Source organism: Microtus oregoni, unplaced genomic scaffold, assembly GCF_018167655.1.
Source record: "Microtus oregoni isolate MIOR12 unplaced genomic scaffold, Mior012 000023F_ref0000262, whole genome shotgun sequence".
Taxonomy (NCBI): Eukaryota; Metazoa; Chordata; class Mammalia; order Rodentia; family Cricetidae; genus Microtus; species Microtus oregoni.
The window spans coordinates 33,963,142-33,984,221 of NW_024543082.1; the positions used below are offsets into that span (position 1 = coordinate 33,963,142).

Here is a 21,080-nt window from a genome sequence, read left to right on the forward strand (position 1 = left end):
GACTAGAGGCACAGCAGAGACTGCTGGCAGCGGCTTCTGAGCACCTGCATACAGAGCCATGGTTCACCGAGGAGCCGGGGCAGGAGAGTTGGCTCTGTGGGTAAAGGATGCTTGCTGCCGAGTTTAGTTCCCAGCACCCATGTGTTCCCAGGGCTCCACCTTCTGGCCTCAGCATGTGCCCATTCATTTTAACCTAGCTCTGTCTCTTTCTCCATCTCTCTCACACACCACTCACAAAGAATTCTCCCAGAGGGAAAGGCCATGTCCATGTCTCAGGGAGAGCAAGGCACCTACCGTGAGCTGGTAATCGGTACCCAGCATGTACTTATGCTCCTTGCCTGGTGAGTCCCGGCTGATGTGGCTCACCACGAACAAGGAGGCAGGGAGGCGGATGGAAGGGCTTGTCAGGACACTCCCCCACAGGGCGGCATAGAACACCTCCCGGCCCACGACCAGAGACAGTCTCAGGAGCAGGGCATCTGTCCTGTTGGTGAAAGACACATTTCAGGGTTCCTCTCTCCTTGTGAAAGAGCAGGCTCTCATGGGCTCGCCCCTGACCAGGACACCCCATCTTCCCTTCTGTCACTCCAAACGGCTATCATGGCTACACTGCTGGACTTCCCGCCCACCCGCTGTCACGCGTCACACGAATGTGGTACACTGATCACATCTCGGTTCTGGGGATGGGCTTAGTGGCAAGCGCCTTTACCCACTGAGCCATTGTCCCCTTTACTCCATTTTAAGTAGATTTATTTTTATTTATGTCTGTGTGTCTACATGCATGTATGTGCATTTGTTTGCAGGTGCCTGAGGAAGCCAGGAGAGGACACTGGATGCCCTGGAGACGGAGAAAAGGTAAACCACCCAACATAGAAAGTGGCCGCAAGTGCTTTTAACTGCTGAGCCATTCCTCCAGCCCCACACATTTAGTTAATGCATGTGTGTGTGTGTGTGTGTGTGTGTACCTGTGTGTGTAGTATGATGCTGCATGTGCTTGTGTCAGAGGACAATCTAGAAAAGCTGACTCTTCTACCACCATGTGGGCCCTGGATATCAGTCCAGACACCAGGCTTGGTAGCAGCCACCCTAACTGCTGGGCCACCCGCCAGTCCCCTTATTTTTAGACAAAGTGTCTCTGGTATCCCAGCTGGCCTCCTGCCTCAGCCTTCTGAGCGCTGGGAAGCACAGGTTTGCCACACCTCCTATCTGCACTTAGTCTTCCTATGACGCAGTCAGCAATCAGCGGATCAGGGCCCATTTTTCCATGGATGCTAAAGTGAAGCTCTGCTCTAGTGCCGGCACTAAAAACCACATGTGGGTTGGTGACAGGCCTGCCAGCAACCCGACAGAGAGGGCTCACCTCAGGATTGAGCTGACTCAGCCCCTGCAAGGACTCCATGTCTCATGGTTCCTACTTGCAAAGTGTTGGGAGGAAAGAAGGCCAGGACCAAGTCAGTGTGAAGAGCAGCTCACAGCTTTCTCAGCTCTGCCCTTCTGTGTTCAAATCCTGGCTATGGGACCCAGGATAAGACTGACCTCAGCACGAACCCATACTCAGCCATGAGACAGAGCCAAGAGTCCCTGCCTCGGGGAGATGGGTTCAAAAGTGGAATGGAAGTGTCCACGTAAAAACAGCACAGGGCAACAGTGGGTACGCAGGCCACACTGCTGGACATTAACCACTGGCGCCTGAGGTCCTTCACGGTCCCCAGTGCCAGCTGAGTGGGACACAGTTGGCACTGTGAAGACCATGCCACATAAACCACCGTCAGCTTGCTTTTTGATTTCAAAAACAAATAAAAGGAAAGAAAAAAATTGTTGTGAATATATACTACATTATATATACAAACAGAGTTTGTTCTTAAACATGAGTCTGGGTGATTAATACAGACTCACACCTGGTCAAGTGCAGAGAATGACTGATCGCCCTCCTCCCTAAAGCTCAGAGGTGCAAAGACTGTGAGAGCCAGGGACATGGCACCCTTTGGACATGAACTCACAAGCTCGCTGCACAAGACAGGCAGAGGTCAGGTCTCTCAGCTGTTCATCAAGAGAAGGCAGGACTCACGAGGCCCCACCCCTGCCCAAGGGACAACTTAATGTAGCTGAGGGCCATGGGATCACCTTCTGCAGTGGTGTGCCTCTTCCTAAGTTGCCTGTGCTCTTCAGGAACCCTATTCAAACTCAGTGCACCACACCCAGCAAAGACATGAAAGTAGGGCCTTTTTGGGAAGAGGACTGGCTTTAGTGGGAGAGGGAGCGACCTGAGAGGGTCAGAGGCTACAATGACAAAATTCATTATATAAATTTATGAGGATACATAGAGAAACTCTGTTTTGAAAAACCAAAAAAGAAAAACTGTGAAGCTGCTAAAGAATAAAAAGTTAATGAAAGTTTTAAATGCACATAAGATATTTGTAGGAAATGATGCCTTGCATCTTAGAAAAACAAGGATGAGGAGAGTTAGAAGTCAAACCAAGGATTTAGGCAAAGTACACAGGAGGGTTTTGTGGCTGAGGGTATTGACTGGTCTTCTATTAAAAGCAGAGCAAACACACAGAGCTTGGCTTTGCTCCGCTCTGAGCCATCACCCGGGCGGAAGCACCATCAGCAGCTGCATTATGTGGTGAGCTGGACAGGTGAGTCGGTGTGTGCCAGGACACAGCCCTGCTGGGAAGTCCCTAGATAAAGCCCACTGTGAGCACTAGAACACACACGCACATGTTCTTCTAAGTACGAGCCACAGGATGAGGATGCCAGCCATTTGCACTGCTTCCCCCCAAGAAAGTTCCACCATCAAAACCCAGGAAACTCTCCTGATTCCTTTCCGGTATGCAGAGGACACTGGCTAGTTCTAAAGAAATGCAACTGGAAGCCGGGCGGTGGTGGCGCACGCCTGTAATCCCAGCACTTGGGAGGCAGAGACAGGTGGATCTCTGTGAGTTCAAGGCCAGCCTGGTCTACCAAGGGAGTTCCAGGACAGGCTCCAAAGCTACAGAGAAACCCTGTCTCAAAAAAAACCAAAAAAAAAAAAAAAAAAAAAAAAAAAAAGAAATGCAACTGGGTATCTCACTGTACTCATTGCAAAAGTGAGGCCAGGTCTGGCTGGCAGCTTTGGGAGCAGAGGCAGGTGGATCTCTGTGAGTGTGAGGCCAGCTTGGTCTCCACAGTGAGTTCCAGGACGGCCAGGGCGGTGACACAGAGAAACCCTGTCTCATAAAAACAAAAATAAGGGCTAGAGAGTCGGCTCAGGGGTTAAGAGCACTGACCGCTCTTCCAGAGGACCTGGGTTCAATTCCAGACACCCACATGGTAGCTCACAACCATCTGTAACTCCAGTCTAGGTGACCTAACACTCTCACACAGACATCCATGCAGGCAAAATACCAATGCACATTAAAATAACTAAAAAAGGTCTCAAAGAATAATTCTGACATAACTTCACCCTGGAAAAGCAAAATAACTAGGGTGAAAAGCTAGGGAACTTTCTATTGTGTGAGAATGACCCAGATTACCTCTGTCGTTAGACTCTAAAAATCAGTGTGCAGTTTAGAATATAGAACCCGAAACTTTTAATTCAAAGGCAACTAACAGCAAGCATCAGCAACCATCAACATCATAACCTCCAAGCCCATGCCATCTCCACTCTTCCTCCCTCGTTCTCCCTGGTCTGCCTCAGCACTTCTGGGGCTAAGATCACAGATCTGTCTCTACACCTGGCTCTGGCTTTCACTTCCTTACGGCCATCACGGCACTCCCCTCCCTCTTCTCCTAGAAAGGAGTCTGGCGAGTACTCGCCCTTTTAATGTCCTTTTATTAGTGCAGCAAAGCACATGTGCGCGCGCGGCTCTGGGGCAGGAAGAGGTGACATGCCGGCCTCCAGGGATCAGAAAGTCAGAACAGTGACATTGTCAGTCACAGGCCAAGAGTTCCATTTGTTCGTGTTAACTGAGCAGTGCAAACAGGGAAAAGTTTTCACCTACACGAAAGCATCCTCACAGCTGGGTCTAGCCCAGCCCCTCGCAATGTCTCCCAACAAGGACACTGTTGACTCTGCTCCTCTTCCTGTCTGTGTATGAGAATTATGTGCTGGGGTATTTGGTTCTATTCCTAAGGGCTTAGGGGTCCAGCTCTTTCTCAGAGTAAAACAGAAATAGCAAAAACGATCTTCTAGCCGGGCGGTGGTGGCGCACGCCTTTAATCCCAGCACTCGGGAGGCAGAGGCAGGCGGATCTCTGGGAGTTCAAGACCAGCCTGGTCTACAAGAGCTAGTTCCAGGACAGGCTCCAAAGCCACAGAGAAACCCTGTCTCGAAAAACCAAAAAAAAAAAAAATGATCTTCTACTACCAGCTTACTCACTGTGCCTGTAACACACACTCAGGGATTACATAAGCCTTGGCAAGCATCTACCCTGGGAAGGTGGTCACCGCTTCTGGGCATGGTACACACCAGCTTGGCTTTCAGTAATTCATGCTCTTGGTTCAATGTCAAGAAATCACAGGTTGGGGAAAAATACCAATATTAAACAAGACTATCGACTATTCAAACAAACTCTCATCCATCGACCAAAAGAACAAACAAAACTCCAACTTTTAACATGTTTCTAGTGTGAGTAACACAGACTGAAGGACCTTTGGGGAGCCAAGTAATACGTTTAATCTGTTAGAGATTATAAAAACTCAAATGTGCAAGTATTAGCACACATAGACACTCATGGGTACACACACACACACACACACACACACACACACCTGTTATCAGAACATGAAGGCAAAAGAACTTGCAGAAAATCTGGTAATGCCCCTGTGTCACCACGACTACTGAGTCCCCATGATCCCTCCCCTGTGTCACCACAACAACTGAGCTATGGTGACAATGGATGACAATGAGACAGATTCTTCCTCCACAGATGTAACTATAATGGCGGGCTATCCCCTGGGGAAATCAGGACAGAGAAGTGAAAGCCGCAAGTGGTCCACATGCAAACCTCTAGTTAGGTCTGTGCAATCCAGTACAGATGCAAAGGAACACAGCCTGGGCTGCTGTCTCTGTACCGTGATCTCTACAGGGTCACTGCCTGTACAGTGCTCTACAGGGTCGCTGTCTGTACAGTGCTCTACAGGGTCACTGTCTCTGTACAGTGCTCTACAGGGTCACTGTCTGTACAGTGCTGCTCTACAGGGTCACTGTCTGTACAGTGCTGCTCTACAGGGTCACTGTCTCTGTACAGTGCTCTACAGGGTCACTGTCTGTACAGTGCTCTACAGGGTCACTGTCTCTGTACAGTGCTCTACAGGGTCACTGTCTGTACAGTGCTCTACAGGGTCACTGTCTCTGTACAGTGCTCTACAGGGTCACTGTACAGTGTTCTACAGGGTCACTGCCTGTACAGTGCTCTACAGGGTCACTGTCTCTGTACCGTGATCTCTACAGGGTCACTGTCTCTGTACCGTGATCTCTACAGGGTCACTGTCTGTACAGTGCTCTACAGGGTCACTGTCTCTGTACAGTGCTCTACAGGGTCACTGTCTGTACAGTGCTCTACAGGGTCACTGTCTCTGTACAGTGCTCTACAGGGTCACTGTCTCTGTACAGTGCTCTACAGGGTCACTGTACAGTGTTCTACAGGGTCACTGCCTGTACAGTGCTCTACAGGGTCACTGTCTCTGTACAGTGCTCTACAGGGTCACTGTCTCTGTACAGTGCTCTACAGGGTCACTGTCTGTACAGTGCTCTACAGGGTCGCTGTCTGTACAGTGCTCTACAGGGTCACTGTCTCTGGCTACAATGCTCTAAGTTGCTCTGTCCCCAGATTTTTGGCGCTTACAGGAACACTCCAAGTATGGCTTGGGTTGACTTCTTGATTCTACAAGGAGCCCCAGGCACTTTCCAAATGCATGCCAGGGTGATGTGTCTGAGGCCTGGGAACAGCAGAGGCGAGAGAGGCATGGTGCCAGTACACGGGATGTGACAGGCACAGTCAGCAGTCACCACAGATGGGCCGGAACATGGGCCCTATCACCAGTGATGTTAATCACTGCAACGTTTCTCAGAACAGTCAACATGGACAGCAATTCTTTATAAAGAAAGAAAAGAATTTGGCAAGGGCTTTGTGCACACACAATGGTTTATACGACCGCACACTTTCTCTGCCTCTGAGCTGTCACCAGAAGGCCGTGAGAACTCAGGAGCGCTAAGTGCTTCTTCAGGTCCTGCAGAGAGAAGTCAGAGACTCTGCTCTGGTCCAATGGCAGCACATGCCTATGATTCTTGGGAGGCAGGGACTGAGGCAGGAGGATCGCAGTTAGACACCAGTTGGGGCTGCATCATGTGGAAGACCTTTGTGTCAAAAATTAAAATAAAGAACAAGCGGGGAGAGGACCCTGCTTTGCACACTACCGACTCCTCTCGCTAAGTCCTGCCTGCTGAGGAACCTGGCTTTAAGGGCAGTTCTGGACTCTGAACCACGTGGATTCTATGCCCTGTGGTAGCCCTAAGAACCCTGCCCATCTTCCCTCCCTTACCTGTGAATGGAGGTGCCCATCAGGAAAAGCTTCCTCCACCAGAGGAGGAGGGCATGTGCATCTGTGTGCATCTCCCCTCCAACTGTCGACAGCTCCCTGACGTGCCAGGCTCTAATGGGCACCCTGCATAGGACTATGCCCTGCATAGGACTCTCAAGGTCAGGGTCAATATCGTCTCTCTAGTCTTTGACTTCCCCTCTGGTAAGGTGCTACGGTGAGTTCTTGGGACTCTGTCATGTGGTGAACAGAGAAATGTGAATTAACCCTGCCTTCTCTGTACCTCCCAGACCCATCACGTGGGTGTCGGTGCTTCTGCAATGGAAGTGGAAGACCCCAAACCCAGACAGGGAAAGCTGAACCCTGGACACAAGGCCCACCAACCTGTCGTAGATCTCAGAGCCCTCTTCCAGGCCCGGCAGCAGGCCCACGAGAAAAGCCTGGAGACTGGGCAGGAGCAGCTTCTGCAGCGGGAGGAAGTACTTCTCGTACAGGCCGAGCAGGACAGGCCGCACTGACATGGCGGCATAGGCCAGCAGGGGAAACAGACCGCAGCTTTGAGAAAGACAAGAAGGGCTGGTGAGCGCAGTCAGATACCTGGTCACAGATCCCAGGGCTCGGGGCAAAGGAGAGGTTTGGGGTTGTACAGTCTAAGGCCATGTTCCACCCTAGCCCCAGCAGGGAACAGTTAAGAGAAAGCAGAGCCACTAAACTGCCGACAGATGCACATTTGATCTGAGATGGCCACAGGAGCAGCAACTGAGCTGCCTGCACATTCTGCTCCTTATGCACAGGTGTGCTAAGGCGTGGAGCCCGAATGCAGGTCTTTCTGAAGGTGACAATCTCCTGGTCGAGGATGGATGACTGGCTGCTGTGTGGTTTTCTCCCCTTTGTATATTTTGATTGCCATTTTTCTTTAAAAATTTTTTGAGATAGGATTTCATGTAGTTAAGGGTGACCTTGAACTTCTACTCTTCCTGCCTTCACCTCCAGAGTGCTAGAATTACAAGCATGCACCAGTACACCTGGCTTATCAGTACTGGCATCAAGTCCAGCACCTCGTGCGTGCCAGGCAAGCAGTCTACCGAGTCCCATGCCTGCTGTTTTCCGATTGGGAACTGAAATACAGCTTGCCCTGGTGACGACTGTAAGAGAGCGGGAAGGGGCTGTACCTGTACAGGAACAAGTCCTTGGCCAGCCATTTGGTCCCCACTATCTTAAAGATGATCTCGTAGGTCTCTAGGGCTTTAAGGTGCACACCACTAGGCAGGGCGGGATGCAGACACTGGGCAAGCCTCTTGCTGATAAGGAGCCTTCGTGGCAGCAGGGAATACTTCAGGTTGCTCTGGAGAGCCTGTGAGACAAGCAAAGGCAAGAGAGAGGGCAGCTGTGCCATTTACAGAGAAAAACACATCTGTGGAGGCCAGAACACGATGTGGGGCTGTGAGACAGACACACAGAGAGGAGCCAGAGAGACCGTGTGTGGAGGCTCAATGGAGACACACAAGCTAGACTCTTGGGCCTTGAGTGGTTGGATAGGCCCTGCCAATGCTGGAAGGGAAGCAGATGGTGTCTTGGTGACATCATGGCACTCACAGACAGACAAGGGCTGTATGCACCTCTATCCCAGGAGGCCAGCAGTCCCACAGATATGGAGAAGGACTGGACTGCAACCAGCACAGACAGCACTGTCTCTTGTGCACACAGAAGCCCTGGCTGTTTGCTGGGGAGACGGGGGTCTCACCCCCCCATCACTCTTCAGCTCAGCTCCCTAGCCATGCGGCGCTGGGTGGAGCTCACACACGGGGAAGGGCTATTGCGGGCACCTCTGCCAACTAGGGACTGTGCTGAGAACATCTGAATTCCATGGGAATGTGGAACAACAGTATCCCCAGCAAGCAGATGGGGGAACCCAGGACACTGTAGCTTCTAGAGCTGGGAATACAGCTCAGAGTTAAAGTATTTGCTGGGTGTGTGCAAGGCCCTGGGTACTAAAAACAAACAAACAAGAAAACCTACTCTTCCTGGCATCGAGAAGCGGAGGCAGAGCGCCATGGCTGGGAGATTTCCAGAGACTGTCTTACAATCCCGTCTGACGCTGCGGTCTACCAGCCCACACATATTTGTACTGAGAGCACACAGGGTAAACCCCAGGTTTCTGAGAGCCACTCAAAGGCCTCCAGAGCATGGCTGCAGTCTGCTTGGCCTGCCCCATTTCCACTTTCTCTTTCTTTTTGGGCATGTGTGTATATTTGCCTGTGTGTATGTGGAGGCCAAAGGTCAACATTGATTGGGTGTTTTCCTCAATCATTTTCTACCATTAAAAACCTATTATTTAGCGTGTGGGGAGGGTGGGTTCAGGCTGTGCACACCTCCAGTTTCAGGTACAAAGACTTTGTGGGCTGATGTGGGAGGGCTGCTGGAACCCAGAAGTTCGAGGCTTTGAAGACAGCCTGTACAACCCAGCAAGACACTTTGTCTCAGAAGGATTAGCCGGGCGGTGGTGGCACACGCCTCTAATCCCAGCACCTTGGAGGCAGAGGCAGGCGGATCTCTGTGAGTTCGAGACCAGCCTGGTTTACAAGAGCTAGTTCCAGGACAGGCTCCAAAACCACAGAGAAACCCTGTCTCGAAAAACAAAAAAACAACAACAACAAAAAGTTAACTTTTATATTATGTCACAATTTTAGAATGGAAAGAACCTGTGCTCCAACCGCTTCCAGCTGAGGTTCTGGAAACAGGGTCTTGCTATGTAGTTCAGAGCTAGTCTCAAATACAAGCAGTTTTCTGGCCTCAACTTCCTGAGGTTGAAAACAGCCTGAGTGACACAGCAAATACTCTCAAGGAAAGGTCAGACGGTAACTTCCATACTGTGTATATGCTTCGACAACTTAGAAAGGAAGAGACCCACGTCTCATACAGCGGAGTGGTTGTGGGCTAAGAGCATCTCTACAGTATTTTTGACATGAGATTCTAAGCATACGCCTCCATCCCTAGCTAGCCATTGCCATTCTCTGTCAATAACACACCCCAGCTCTCAACTGCACGTGTCTGATATCATGACTCATCAAACCTGGCTGAAAAACATTAAGACACAAGTATTTGGGTATTAAAAAGGAAGCCCAGCCCTATGCTGTCTTCCTGCCTCCCGTGTAGCAGGATGAGGCGATATCCTGCCTGCATATCTAGTCTCAGAGATGTTTCCCCCACACGAACTCGGGGTCACCTATGAAGAGCTAGCCTCTTGTCCCCCATCCTCATCCCTCATACATGCTAGCATCCCGGCCCAGGTCAGGAAGGGCTTCCCCTCTGCTGCTCTTTCCAGCCCATGTGAGGATGCCACTGTGGAACAGACTTCTCAGTGAAGAGGGCTTAGAAACACCCCCAGAGTAGGTCAGAGTGGTGTGGGATATTCTTCTATACTGTGTGAATACACGTTGCTGTGACTGGCTTAATAAAGAAGCTGGCTGGCCAATAGCTGGACAGGATAAGGTTGGGGGAGAGCCAAACAGAGAATGCTGGGGAGAAGAAGGGTGGAGTCAGAGGAGTTGCCAGCAAACACAGGGAGAAGCAAGATGGGCATGCTATACTAAGAAAAGCTATAGAGCAAAACGTAGCTAAGAAATGTAGGTTAATTTAAATGTAAGAGTTAGCTAGTAACAAGCCTGAGCTATTAGCTGAGCATTTACAATGTATAGAAGTGTCTTGAGTGGTTATTTGTTTGTTTTTTTTTAAATATTTATTTATTATGTATACGATGTTCTGTCTGTGTGTTGCCTGCAGGCCAGAAGAGGGCACCAGACCTCATTACAGATGGTTGTGAGCCACCATGTGGTTGCTGGGAATTGAACTCAGGACCGTTGGAAGAGCAGGCAATGCTCTTAACCTCTGAGCCATCTCTCCAGCCCTTGAGTGGTTATTTGTGAGCAGCTGTGGAGACTCAGAGAAACTCTGCCTACACAGTGGGGGGTTATTTTCAGGAAGCTGGAAGCCCAGACTGGTTGGCCAGTAACATATACAGTTCATGAGAAACAATTTACAAATACAGAATAAACTCAGAGAAGCTGATAGGCTGGAAAGGGAAAGTAATTATGTTTTCAAAATCATTTTCAGCCAGCTCTATGGGAAGAAAAACTGTGATTAAACAGGAAATTAAGCTTTCTTATTCATTTCACTCAGGAGCTACACAATCTTGAAAGAATCCCTGAAAGGACACTTAGGATACAATTACAATCTTGACCTCACTACATCCATCGACATAGCAGATTGACCTTAAAACAAAGGAACAGGGCCAAAGGAGAAATGTCCCTAAGTAGTGTCTGCTTGGCATGCAGAGGCCTGGGTTGGACTCTCAGTCCTCCAAATAAATAACTAATAAAACAAGAATAAAATGTAAGTTTGAGAAAAAGGGCTAAATTACAGCCTAGCTTCATGACTGGAAGCCAAGAAAGACTTCAGTTCCACCCAAGGGTTTCTCTGTACCCCACTTTGGTTCCTTCTAACATGACACAGTCAGACTGCACAATCTTCTCCATGACGCAACTGGATCTGGAAGCGTGGACCATGTGCTCAGAATGGTGCACTTAAAAAGGGGTAAGACAGCCTGGTGGTGATGGTGCATCCTTTAATCCCAGCACTCAGGAGGCAGAGGCAAATGCATCAAAGCCAGTTCCAGGACAGTCACAGCTATACAGAGAAACCTTGTCTCAAAAAACCAAAAAGAAAGAAAGAAAGGATAAAAGGTGGGGGGGATACACTTTATGTCATGTGTATTTTAACTACTAATAAAAATAGTTTAAACATGTTTAAACTTAACACATGGGCAGAAAGGGAGAGAAGTTAGGTTTGACTTTAAAATGCTTTCTTTGGCTAGTGAATGTCTCCTCTTCAAGTTCCCAGAAGCAGGGCAGGGAAGCCTGAGGGGGTGTTGCTCAGGGGGAGAAGTGTCTGCAGCACAAGCATGAGGACCAGATCTGAAGCCCCAACACGTAAAGCAGGATGTGGCCACACACACACTGCATTCCCAGCCCCGGGGTAAGGTAGGGGGTGGGGGTGTGGAGATCTGAGGATCCCTTGGGCTTGCTGGCCATCAGTTTAGCTCCAGGTTCACTGTGAGACCCTGACTCAACATGTCCCTCTGATCTCTGTATGGATGGACATCCACACACATGTATACACTATGCACACGCGCACACATGCGGACACACACACACACACACACATACACACAGCACAGTCCAACCTGCCCCTGCAGAAGACAATGCTTACTGCAGAGGGTCACGTGCCATCTATAGAAAATGTAAGCAAACTAGTTTAACACACATCTCCCACCAGGACAACGAGGCACAACAGCCATTGCTGTTTAATACTACCTGCCGTCCTCTGGAAGCCTGTCATCTTTGGGGGATGCCCATTTTAAAAGCAAAAACAAAGCCATAAGATGTCACAGTGAGTCAGGCTGGCAGGTGTACCGAGCTTCAGCACTTGTTTGCATCTTTGCCAAGGGACATCAAGAGTGCCCTTTAGACCAAATGGGACGGGAACAGATATTGAGTAATAACAAGTTGGCCAGGACTTCCCACTTCCCTGGCAGGCCAGGGGCTCGCTTGAGAGGATGGCAGTGGCATGGCGGTGGCTGCCAGAGATAAATTGAAGAAATGGGTCCGCTGGCCTCCCCTAAGAGCCGCTGCTGGGCCAGCGCCAGGCTGGATGTGTTTAACTGGGGGTGACACTATTTCCACTTCTGTTGTAGGCTGAGCAGCACCAAGCTACGTTCAGTCAGTGAACTCTGACCCGGCGAGGCCAGGATGAGCTGGCTCTCCACGCAGCTTCCAACACCCACCTCCTGGCACCTCTCTTGGTGAAGCTGCCTGAGAGGATCCTGTGTAGGTTAATTCACCTGGTCATCTCACATAGCGAGATCCATTAGAAAGCTAAAGGGTTTTTTGCTGTTGTTGTTGTTGTTGTTTTAATTCTTAAGCCAGGTATGGTGGCGTAGACCATTAGTCTCAGAGGCAGAGGCAAGAGGATCAAGTTCAGGGTCAGCCTGGTCTACAGAGCAAGTTCCAGGAAACCCTGTCTCAAAATACCAAAAAACTGAATGAATAAATGAACAAACAAACAAACAAATAAAAATTTTTATTAAGGCAGCTGCCTGTATACAGTCTTAGCACTTTCAAGGCAGAGGCAGGATTGCCAAGATCATTTCTTCCTGCTAATATCACCCAGGGCTTTCTAAGCTGTTGCCTGGGTGGTGAGTAAGACAGGCTGGGGTGTGAACCAGGAGAGTTCCAAAGGCACAGGCAGGAAAGTGCAGGGGCCAGGCTACTGCAGGGCAGGCGCAGAGGCCAGGCGCAGAGGCCAGGCGCAGCCAGCAGACACTGGACGGGCGCAGAGGCGACACTTACCATTCGCCCAGAGTGCACTCTGTCAAGAGGAAATGCTCAGGAAGCCACCATGAGGCCAAGGGTCTGTACCTAACCTACCGAGCTGGGTCAGGGCTCCTCCCTCATGGGCTGCCAGGCCATGCCAGGCTACCTGAGTGCCCCGGGGCTGTGTTCTCACACAGGAAGTGTGCTACCACAGACTCACTGGCTGGCCATGTAGGCTAAACATTGAAGGGAGATGAGACACAGAGAGCATCCATCCTACTTCACCAGTACACGCAAACACACAGAGACATACAACCTACACATGCATATACACCTCTGCACATGTGCATGCACACAAGGTGCCCTCTATATACACACACACTCCACACATGTATACCTGCATATAATACACAGTGAGATAATGCACACATCATACGTGTACACACCCTACAAAGACACACCCCTGCACATGTGCACATCCCTTCACATATACCCACAGTTCACACATATATCACACATACACACATCCTACATATGCATATACAGCATATGCACCGACACCCATATATCTCTAGCACATTATAAACACTCCCCATACACGCATGGGCGCACACATCATGAGTAACGGGATCTTTTTTTTTCTAAAGATTTTTTTAAAATATTTTATTTATTTATTATGTGTACAATATTCTGTGTGTCTGCCTGCAGGCCAGAAGAGGGCATCAGATCGCATTACAGATGGTTGTGAGCCACCATGTGGTTGATGGGAATTGAACTCAGGACCTTTGGAAGAGCAGGCAATGCTCTTAACCACTGAGCCATCTCTCCAGCCCCCGAGTAACGGGATCTTAAACCACATTGGGGCTTCCAATCTCTTGGTTATGATGACATGGAAATCAATGTGCCAGAACAAAAAATTCTTAATTTTTGAAACAAGGTCTCATGGCAATCCTCCTGCCTCAGTCTTTGAGGGCTGGGATTACAGGTGCATGCCCTCAGGATGAGCAGAAACTAGTTCTTGAACCCGATGCAGGAAACACACGGAGCTCACGCGGCAAACACGACCCACATGCAGACACAGCTCTTCATCGTCTGCCTTCTGCGTTTATTCCATTTAGATTCGTTCCCTGTGTGTGTGGCTTACAATCATGTGTTGTGTGATGTGGAACCTCAGGCTGATGTCAGGTGTTTTCTCTGTCACCTGCCACCACACTACTGAGACAAGGTCTCTCACTGAATTTGGAACTCAGAGATTCAGCCGGACCGGTGGGCCAGTGGCCTCAGGGACATCTGTGTCCCTGCCTCCTCAGTCCAGGAACACAGGCGAGTACCATTTTATACTACTCGGGGTCTCAGCTCAGGTCCTCATGCCTAGACACCAAGCACTTTCTAGCCACGGCCACCTTCCCCAGCCCTTTGTGGGGCTTCTTTAACTTCTCCATCTGAGTGCTGACCTCTGGCTCCCTTGCCTCCCCACACAGGAGCTCAGAACAGCTGCGGCGCTCTGCAGCTCTATTCTTTGCAATAGGCCTCTTGACCACTGCCAGAGGACATGGGCCTTATTAAGTACAGAAATTCTGCTAGGTATGGCTACACAGGCGGGAACCTCAAAGGAGCAGCAGGGGCTCACAGAGGCGATCACTCCTTCTGGGGGCTAAGAACTCACAGACTCAGAAGCCAGGCCTCTGAGTTCCACAAAGAAGGAGGGAGGAGGGAAGGCAGGAGAAGCCAGACTTCGAAGCTCACACTAGGCATGACGCAGAGCATGGGGAAGGATTTCAGAACGAATGACCACATGCTGCACGCTACACCAGCTTTCCTTTTTAAACACTGTCATCTACATACAAGCGACACATGTGACAGACCTGTAGCCAAGCTTACATGGAATCCGTGTGTTAAGGCCTGAGCCAGGGAACAGAACTGTCACATGTCCTCGTCGGCTTTAGGCCCCAAAGTATAACTGGTAACTCAGTGTTCAGAAGTCACACAGGCGTGTGGAGCTGGCGTCGACACCTCCTTCCTGAGATCTCTGGAGCCTCACACCAGGCCCTCCTCAGCTGGAGCTGACTGGCTTCAGATTGGCTGCTGAGAATTTAGGCCAAGCCACACAAGCGCTCCATTCCCTACAACCACACAAGACTCTGGAGCGGGGCCTGGAGGTGGCTCAGCTGACAACAAGTCAAAGGACCTGAGTCCAACCCTGGGACCTCTCCTCCACACACGTGCCATAATGACTGCCACCCCTCCCCCATACATAAGTAAATGGAGTAAGATTCTAGATTGTATGCCAGATGGGCAAGTTCTTGCAGTCAGTGACCAACCAGGGGCAAGAACACCAAAAGATGTAACTCAGAGTCACAGATGGGATTGGAGGTCACGGCTCTCCGTGGACACACAGGGCTGTCTTGCTCTCATTAGCGTTGGTCTGGTTTTATCTTATCTGGTCTTCCTTCTCTGCTGTTAGCTTCCCTGGTTCTGAAACAAGCCGTCTGTCCAGGAGTCTGTCCAGGTGGCTGCGTGGGAGAGGCTGTAACCAGTAGGCAGGAGTGTACAGTATGCAGGAGTGTACAGTACGCAGGAGTGTACCGTCAAACAGGCCTGGCTTGCTCTGTGGACAGCAGAGCCCCAGCTCTGTTCTCTTTGAAGCTTGTCCTGGGACACTCGGGCAAAGAGCAGGACACTGCTGCTGATACACAGAGCACTGGAAGAGCATGGCTCATAAACACAGCGAGTTCTGTGCTTAGCCCTGCAGTGGCTTAGGAAGAGCCCTGGTCCAGCCAGCCAGCTGCCACTCAGTGAGACAAAGGGCAGGGACTGGCGACGGGCAGTCATAGGAAGACTGACTTAATTTCTTATTTGGGGATTTGAACCCAGGACTCTGACACTGAGCTGCACTCCCAGCAAAGCTCTGTCCTTGTTCTTTTCGGCAGCACTGTGGGGCTGAACCCGGCCTAGTGTATGCCAGGCAAAGTGAGCTCTACCCTCAGCCCTGTGCTGCATCTTTTAAAGACACAAAACACTTTTCCTGTCAATTGTCAAATGTGTCTGCGTGGCCCACAGAGGATCCAGGCTCCAGCTCACATGTGGCTAAAGGATGGGCTTAGTTGGGACACAGACTATCCAACCATGCAATTTCAAATAAAGAAAACATAATGTAACCTAAAAAAATCAAAAGTCCAGGGCAATGTTGCCATTGGCAGGATGACATTCAGAAACACCCGGAGACATTTATGACTTTATTTGTGGGCAGGGGAGGGGCTCGGCTATACTGCCATGTAGTGGACTAGAGGCCAGGATGCTAACAACCATCTTACAGTGCCCAGAACAGGGCCCACCTCCACCCAGATGCCCACCGTGCTGTGGCTGAGACACTCCCATGCAGAGGGTGCAGAGGAGCAGGGTTCCATCTCTAGCTTACACACAGAAAGAAAAAAGAACAACAAAAATAGCCCATTCTCAATGGAACAAAAATAACCAAACAGTGTTTGTTCCTTTTATGCCTTTGAAGCAGAGGAAATCCCTTTCAGAAGCTGGCCTGCAGCCTTCCGGCCACATCTCAGGGGCCCCAGAAGTCACAAGGTCACATCTAAGTAAACTGTGCCATGGAAAATGGAATCAAGAGGATTAAATTCGACAACCAGAACAGTATGCCTTCAGCTACCTCAGAACTCTGTACCAGGTGACCTCCACACATAAGAGGGTCTTTTAAACAAGGAAGAGAAGGGACTGGCCATTGGTGGGGCAGCCACATGCCTGCCCCACACTCAGAAATGGAGTCTGAATTAACCCTGCTGCTCCCACACTGAGCATGCTCAGTGCTCCTGCTTTCCAGGGCAATCCACTTAGACTGTCTTCCAGCATACCAAGGCCCTGAGACAGCTAGCTGGGGGAGTCACCGGGAGCACTGGCAAGAAAAGATCTGTCACGTGCATAAAAGTAACAATTTGACTATTATTCACACACACACTTTTTTGTTTGTTTTGTAGTTTGAAATGGGGTTTCTCTGTGTTTCAGCCCTGGCTGTTCTGGAACTGGCTGTGCTGTAGGAATTCCTACCACCAGTAGTCATTAAGTAACCCACCCACTTGGGCGTGGCCTCTTATACTATTTATGCCAATGTAAAGCGTGAGTCTGGTTTTTTTTTTTTTCCGGCTGCAGAATTCAGTTACTATTCCCCATTCCAGCAGAGGAGTGTGATCTGTGAGTCTACCCCTAAATAAATAACACTCTATTATTCTCAATTCTGAGCTGGTGTGGGATTTCTTTTAAGCATCCTTCTTCACTAGCTCTGTAGACCAGGCTGGCCTCCAACTCACAGAGATCGTCCTGCCTCAGCCTCCCGAGTGCTGGGATTAAGGCAGGCATGCTGCACCACCACTGCCTGGCTATATACACACATTTTTAAAGGCTGATTTATCTTAACAAATAACGTGTATGTGTCCAGGTGTGGGTACGTGCATGTGAGTCCAAGTAGCTTTGAAGCCTACCGACCCTGGTCCTCTGGAGCTGGAGTTACAGGAGGTTGTGAGCTACCTGGCTGAGTTTCATGCTCTGAAGCAGGAACAGTCTGTCCTCTGAACTGCTGAGCCATCTCTCCAGCCCAGCACGTCACATATTGATCAGCCACTGAAATAACACGCACAGCAACTAAGGAACAAACTGAGACAAGCCACGGAGGGAGGGCAGGGTGAGACACTGGGAAACACCAGAGGCCCTGCCGTTAAAATCACTGCCAAATGAGATCACCTGCCCAGTCTCCCACAGTAAAGGCTGTCGGGCCATCTGCTCAGCCAGGGACATTTTTCAGTGAGCCTGAAGATGTGAGTGGAAAAAACATGTGCCCTTAAAACTTCCCGAACGCTGTAGGCTGGACAGGTGCCCAGTGGCTAAGAGCCTGATCTGTTCCTGGTATTCATGCTGAGCAGCTCACATAACTGCTGCTAACTTCAGCTCTGAGGGACCTGACACCTTCCCGGGAAACCTGCACTCACATGCACGTATGAGCGAGTTCACACATGTGCACTGCAGGACTGAGAGAGCTATGTACAACAATCCATTTGTTTTTCTGTCCCTTCCCTTATCATGAGCATGTTCTTCTGTCAGACGACTGGTCTACCTCATCTGAAGGACACATAAGCCATTATACTGTCACTCACGGTACATTTCAAGGCACTCCCTGACTGACGTGGTTACTTCCAATTATTTGTCACCATACAACAATAAAGGCTCTTACAACTGCCTTTGTGGTTCTTGTCCATTTATCTTGGCCTGCGCTAACATTCTAATTGTCTGTCATGTGGGAAACGTCAAAGTCACAGTGAACCTCTACTCTGTTCCCTCTGGAGAGTGGCTCAAGTCTGCCCACACCAAGAGTTGAGGACAGGGAAGGGCTGCAGCTCCCACACACGGCAGGATGTAGAACGGTGCATCCCTGTGCCAAACCATTTGTGGCCTCTAAAGACATTAACGGTGTGGCCACAGAGATGGCTCAGCAGCTCTAAGAACTTGCTGTAAATCCTGAGGAACAGGGTCTGTAGTTCAGTACCCTTGTCAACAAGCCTGTGACTTCATGACCTCCACTCAAGCACAGGTATATGCACCTACACACACACACACACACACACACACACACGTGCATGCACACACACATGCACACACACACACGTGCATGCACACACACATGCACACACACACACACACACACACACACACAAATAAATCTTTAACAAACTAAAACAGGGGCTGGAGAGATGGCTCAGCAGTTAAGAGCACTGGCTGCTCATCCAGAGACACAGACTCAATTCCTAGCAGTCACATAGCAGCTCTCAAACGTTGTGATTCCAGTTCCAGGGGATCCTCACATAGACACACAAATAAATCATTAAAAAAATAAAATAAAAACACATACCCACTGGAAGAAACCCAACTATCCATTACCAGGAAATGAATCCACAAACCGTGTATCTGTGGCCCTTACTCAGCAGTACAGGTAAATGAATTATCAATATCTACAGCTGGGTAACCTTCAGAATAGCTTCACTAAGTAAGAGAGGCCAGAGCAGGAGAAACAGAGGGTGTGTCCATTCATACAATTCTAGATCAGTACCCTTAGGACAGTCTTAGGTAGCCCAGGCTAACCTTAAACTCACCCTGGAGCTGGAGGCTGTCCTTGAACTCTTGAGCCTCCTGCACCTAGCACCCAGCTGCTGGGATCACAAGCCATTACCACCACACCTAGCCTGTTTACATAAAACTTTTTAAAGTGCACACTCATCTACAGTGACAGAGAGGAAGGAGACAGTTGTCTGGTGATGTGCATATGAAATGCCAAGAGGGAACTTCTGGAGGTGACAGACACAATTTGATGGTGACCAGGGTCTCACAGGGTTGTAAGCATGTCAAAAACCCATCATGTCCCGCTGAATACATGTAGGGCTGGTGTTGCGGCTCAGTGGTAGACTTGGTTTGTAGAACAAAATTCAGGCTACTGTGTTGTCAGTACAGCTTGGCTGGAGATGTGGGGCCCACGAAAAAGGACAGTTTATATTGGACTCAAATACCAGCCTGAAGGTTGGTGCTCACAACCAAAATACCAGCTTGAAGGTTGGTGCTCATGACCAAAGGCAGCCATGTTTTTGTCTGATTAGGCTATGTTTACAAATACTATACAACGTTTCTCTTAACAACACAAATTTACCTCTCAGGGGCTTGGTGACTTGGGTTCTTCCTGGCTTGCAGATGCCTGCCTTCTGGCTGTGTCTTTGCGTGGAGTGCTTGGCGAAAGCAGACAAAGAGAAAGGTGTCTTTCCTTCCTCTTGTAAGGCCACAGTCCTATCAGATAAGGGCCCATCCTATGACCTTATTTAACTTAAATTGCCTACTAATGACACTTTCTCTAGAGTCACTTGGGGGTTGTCCAGTGGGGACCCTTTCTAGGCAGAGCAATACTGAGTCTCTTTCCTGGACCCTGAACTCCACTCTGCTGGATGACACACTGCTGTCCTTTTGTTATCGGTCACAGGAGAGTTAATTGTCTGTGTGAACCTGGCCAACTTCCACACCTCCAGCAGACTGGAGAGGATAAACTACAAACAAATTCTTTCACACAAACACAAAATAGATCAGCTATCTTGGTCACAAATTGGAAAGTGTAACAGACTCCTCTGCAGACAGCAAGCTCATCTCAAAGAACCACCTCAGCCTTGTCATATTTGAGAAGCTTGCTCGGGGCAGCTGAGTCAGCAATGCCCTCAGAGTCTCAGCACAGCCCCAGTAACCTGGATAAGGGCCATGATGTCATCTGAACCCCTGAGCTGGGCACAACACACCAGGATCCAGCAGCTGCTGCCACATACCAGAACCAGGGGTTTGAGCTGATCTCTATCGTGGAGAGCATTAGATGGCCACTAGCAAGTAGATAAAGCATAGCTCCAGGCAGGTGCCACAGGCTGAGAGGGCATCTCATCACCTCCCTTCTCAGGGCCCAGGCAGCGGGGCGAGGGTGGGGGGTGGGGGGGGTGGGGTGGGGAGTGAGGAGTGAGTCTTAGCTGCTCAGGGTCCCAGGAGAGAGATGATGAACACCACAGGAATCCTCACGTGCTCTCTAGGTCACCCACAGTGCTGTCCCTCCTTAAAGGGCCCCAGCCAGAGCTCAAGTCATCAGGAAGGCTGTGAGAGCAGCGGTGCCTGACCAGGAAGTCCCCAGATCACAGGCACTGAAAAGGCTTGAAGGACCGGGCAGCCTCCACTGGTAGGTGAGAAAAGCCATCTGGTCATCAGTGAGAAGGAGCTTTGGAACTGTGATGTGGACGGACATCTGGAGTTAGGACAGATCTACTAATTTCTATCTGAAGTCCTAATAGCCAATACCTTCCAGAGGGACTGCATGTGGAAAGACCATTCCAAAGGACATTAGGACAGAGTGAGGCACTGGGGTCATCTTCCTCAGGGAGTGCCACTGGTATCCTTATGAGATAAGACGAACAAAAAGGGGGCACAGGAAGGAAGGGGAGCCCCCATTCAGAGACTAGTTGAAGTCTTGAGCCAGATGAACAGGGAATTTTGGGAATTCAAGGAACCCTTACTATAAGACATAACTAAGTTCACTGTGGAGGCTGCCTAACTAGAAATAGGGTTCTTCCTCCATTGAGGTATTTCCTAGAGAAATGTTAAAATTACCCCAACCAT

At 49.7% G+C, this 21,080-nt stretch overlaps 1 protein-coding gene across 5 annotated transcripts in view; it reads right to left on the reverse strand.

The window, feature by feature from the left end:
- Dop1b (DOP1 leucine zipper like protein B) overlaps positions 1-21,080 on the reverse strand; it is a 104,907-nt gene that overhangs the window by 75,558 nt on the left and 8,269 nt on the right. For all 5 annotated transcript variants that reach the window (XR_005976223.1, XM_041672902.1, XM_041672904.1 and 2 more), the window contains 3 exons: positions 7,695-7,876; positions 6,907-7,077; positions 295-484 (listed from right to left, as the gene is read on the reverse strand). Coding sequence is in view for 4 of the 5 variants with exons in the window: in XM_041672902.1 (XP_041528836.1) it covers positions 295-484; positions 6,907-7,077; positions 7,695-7,876 (543 nt within the window). In the remaining variant the exon portion in view is untranslated. The remainder of the gene's footprint in view (positions 1-294; positions 485-6,906; positions 7,078-7,694; positions 7,877-21,080) is intronic.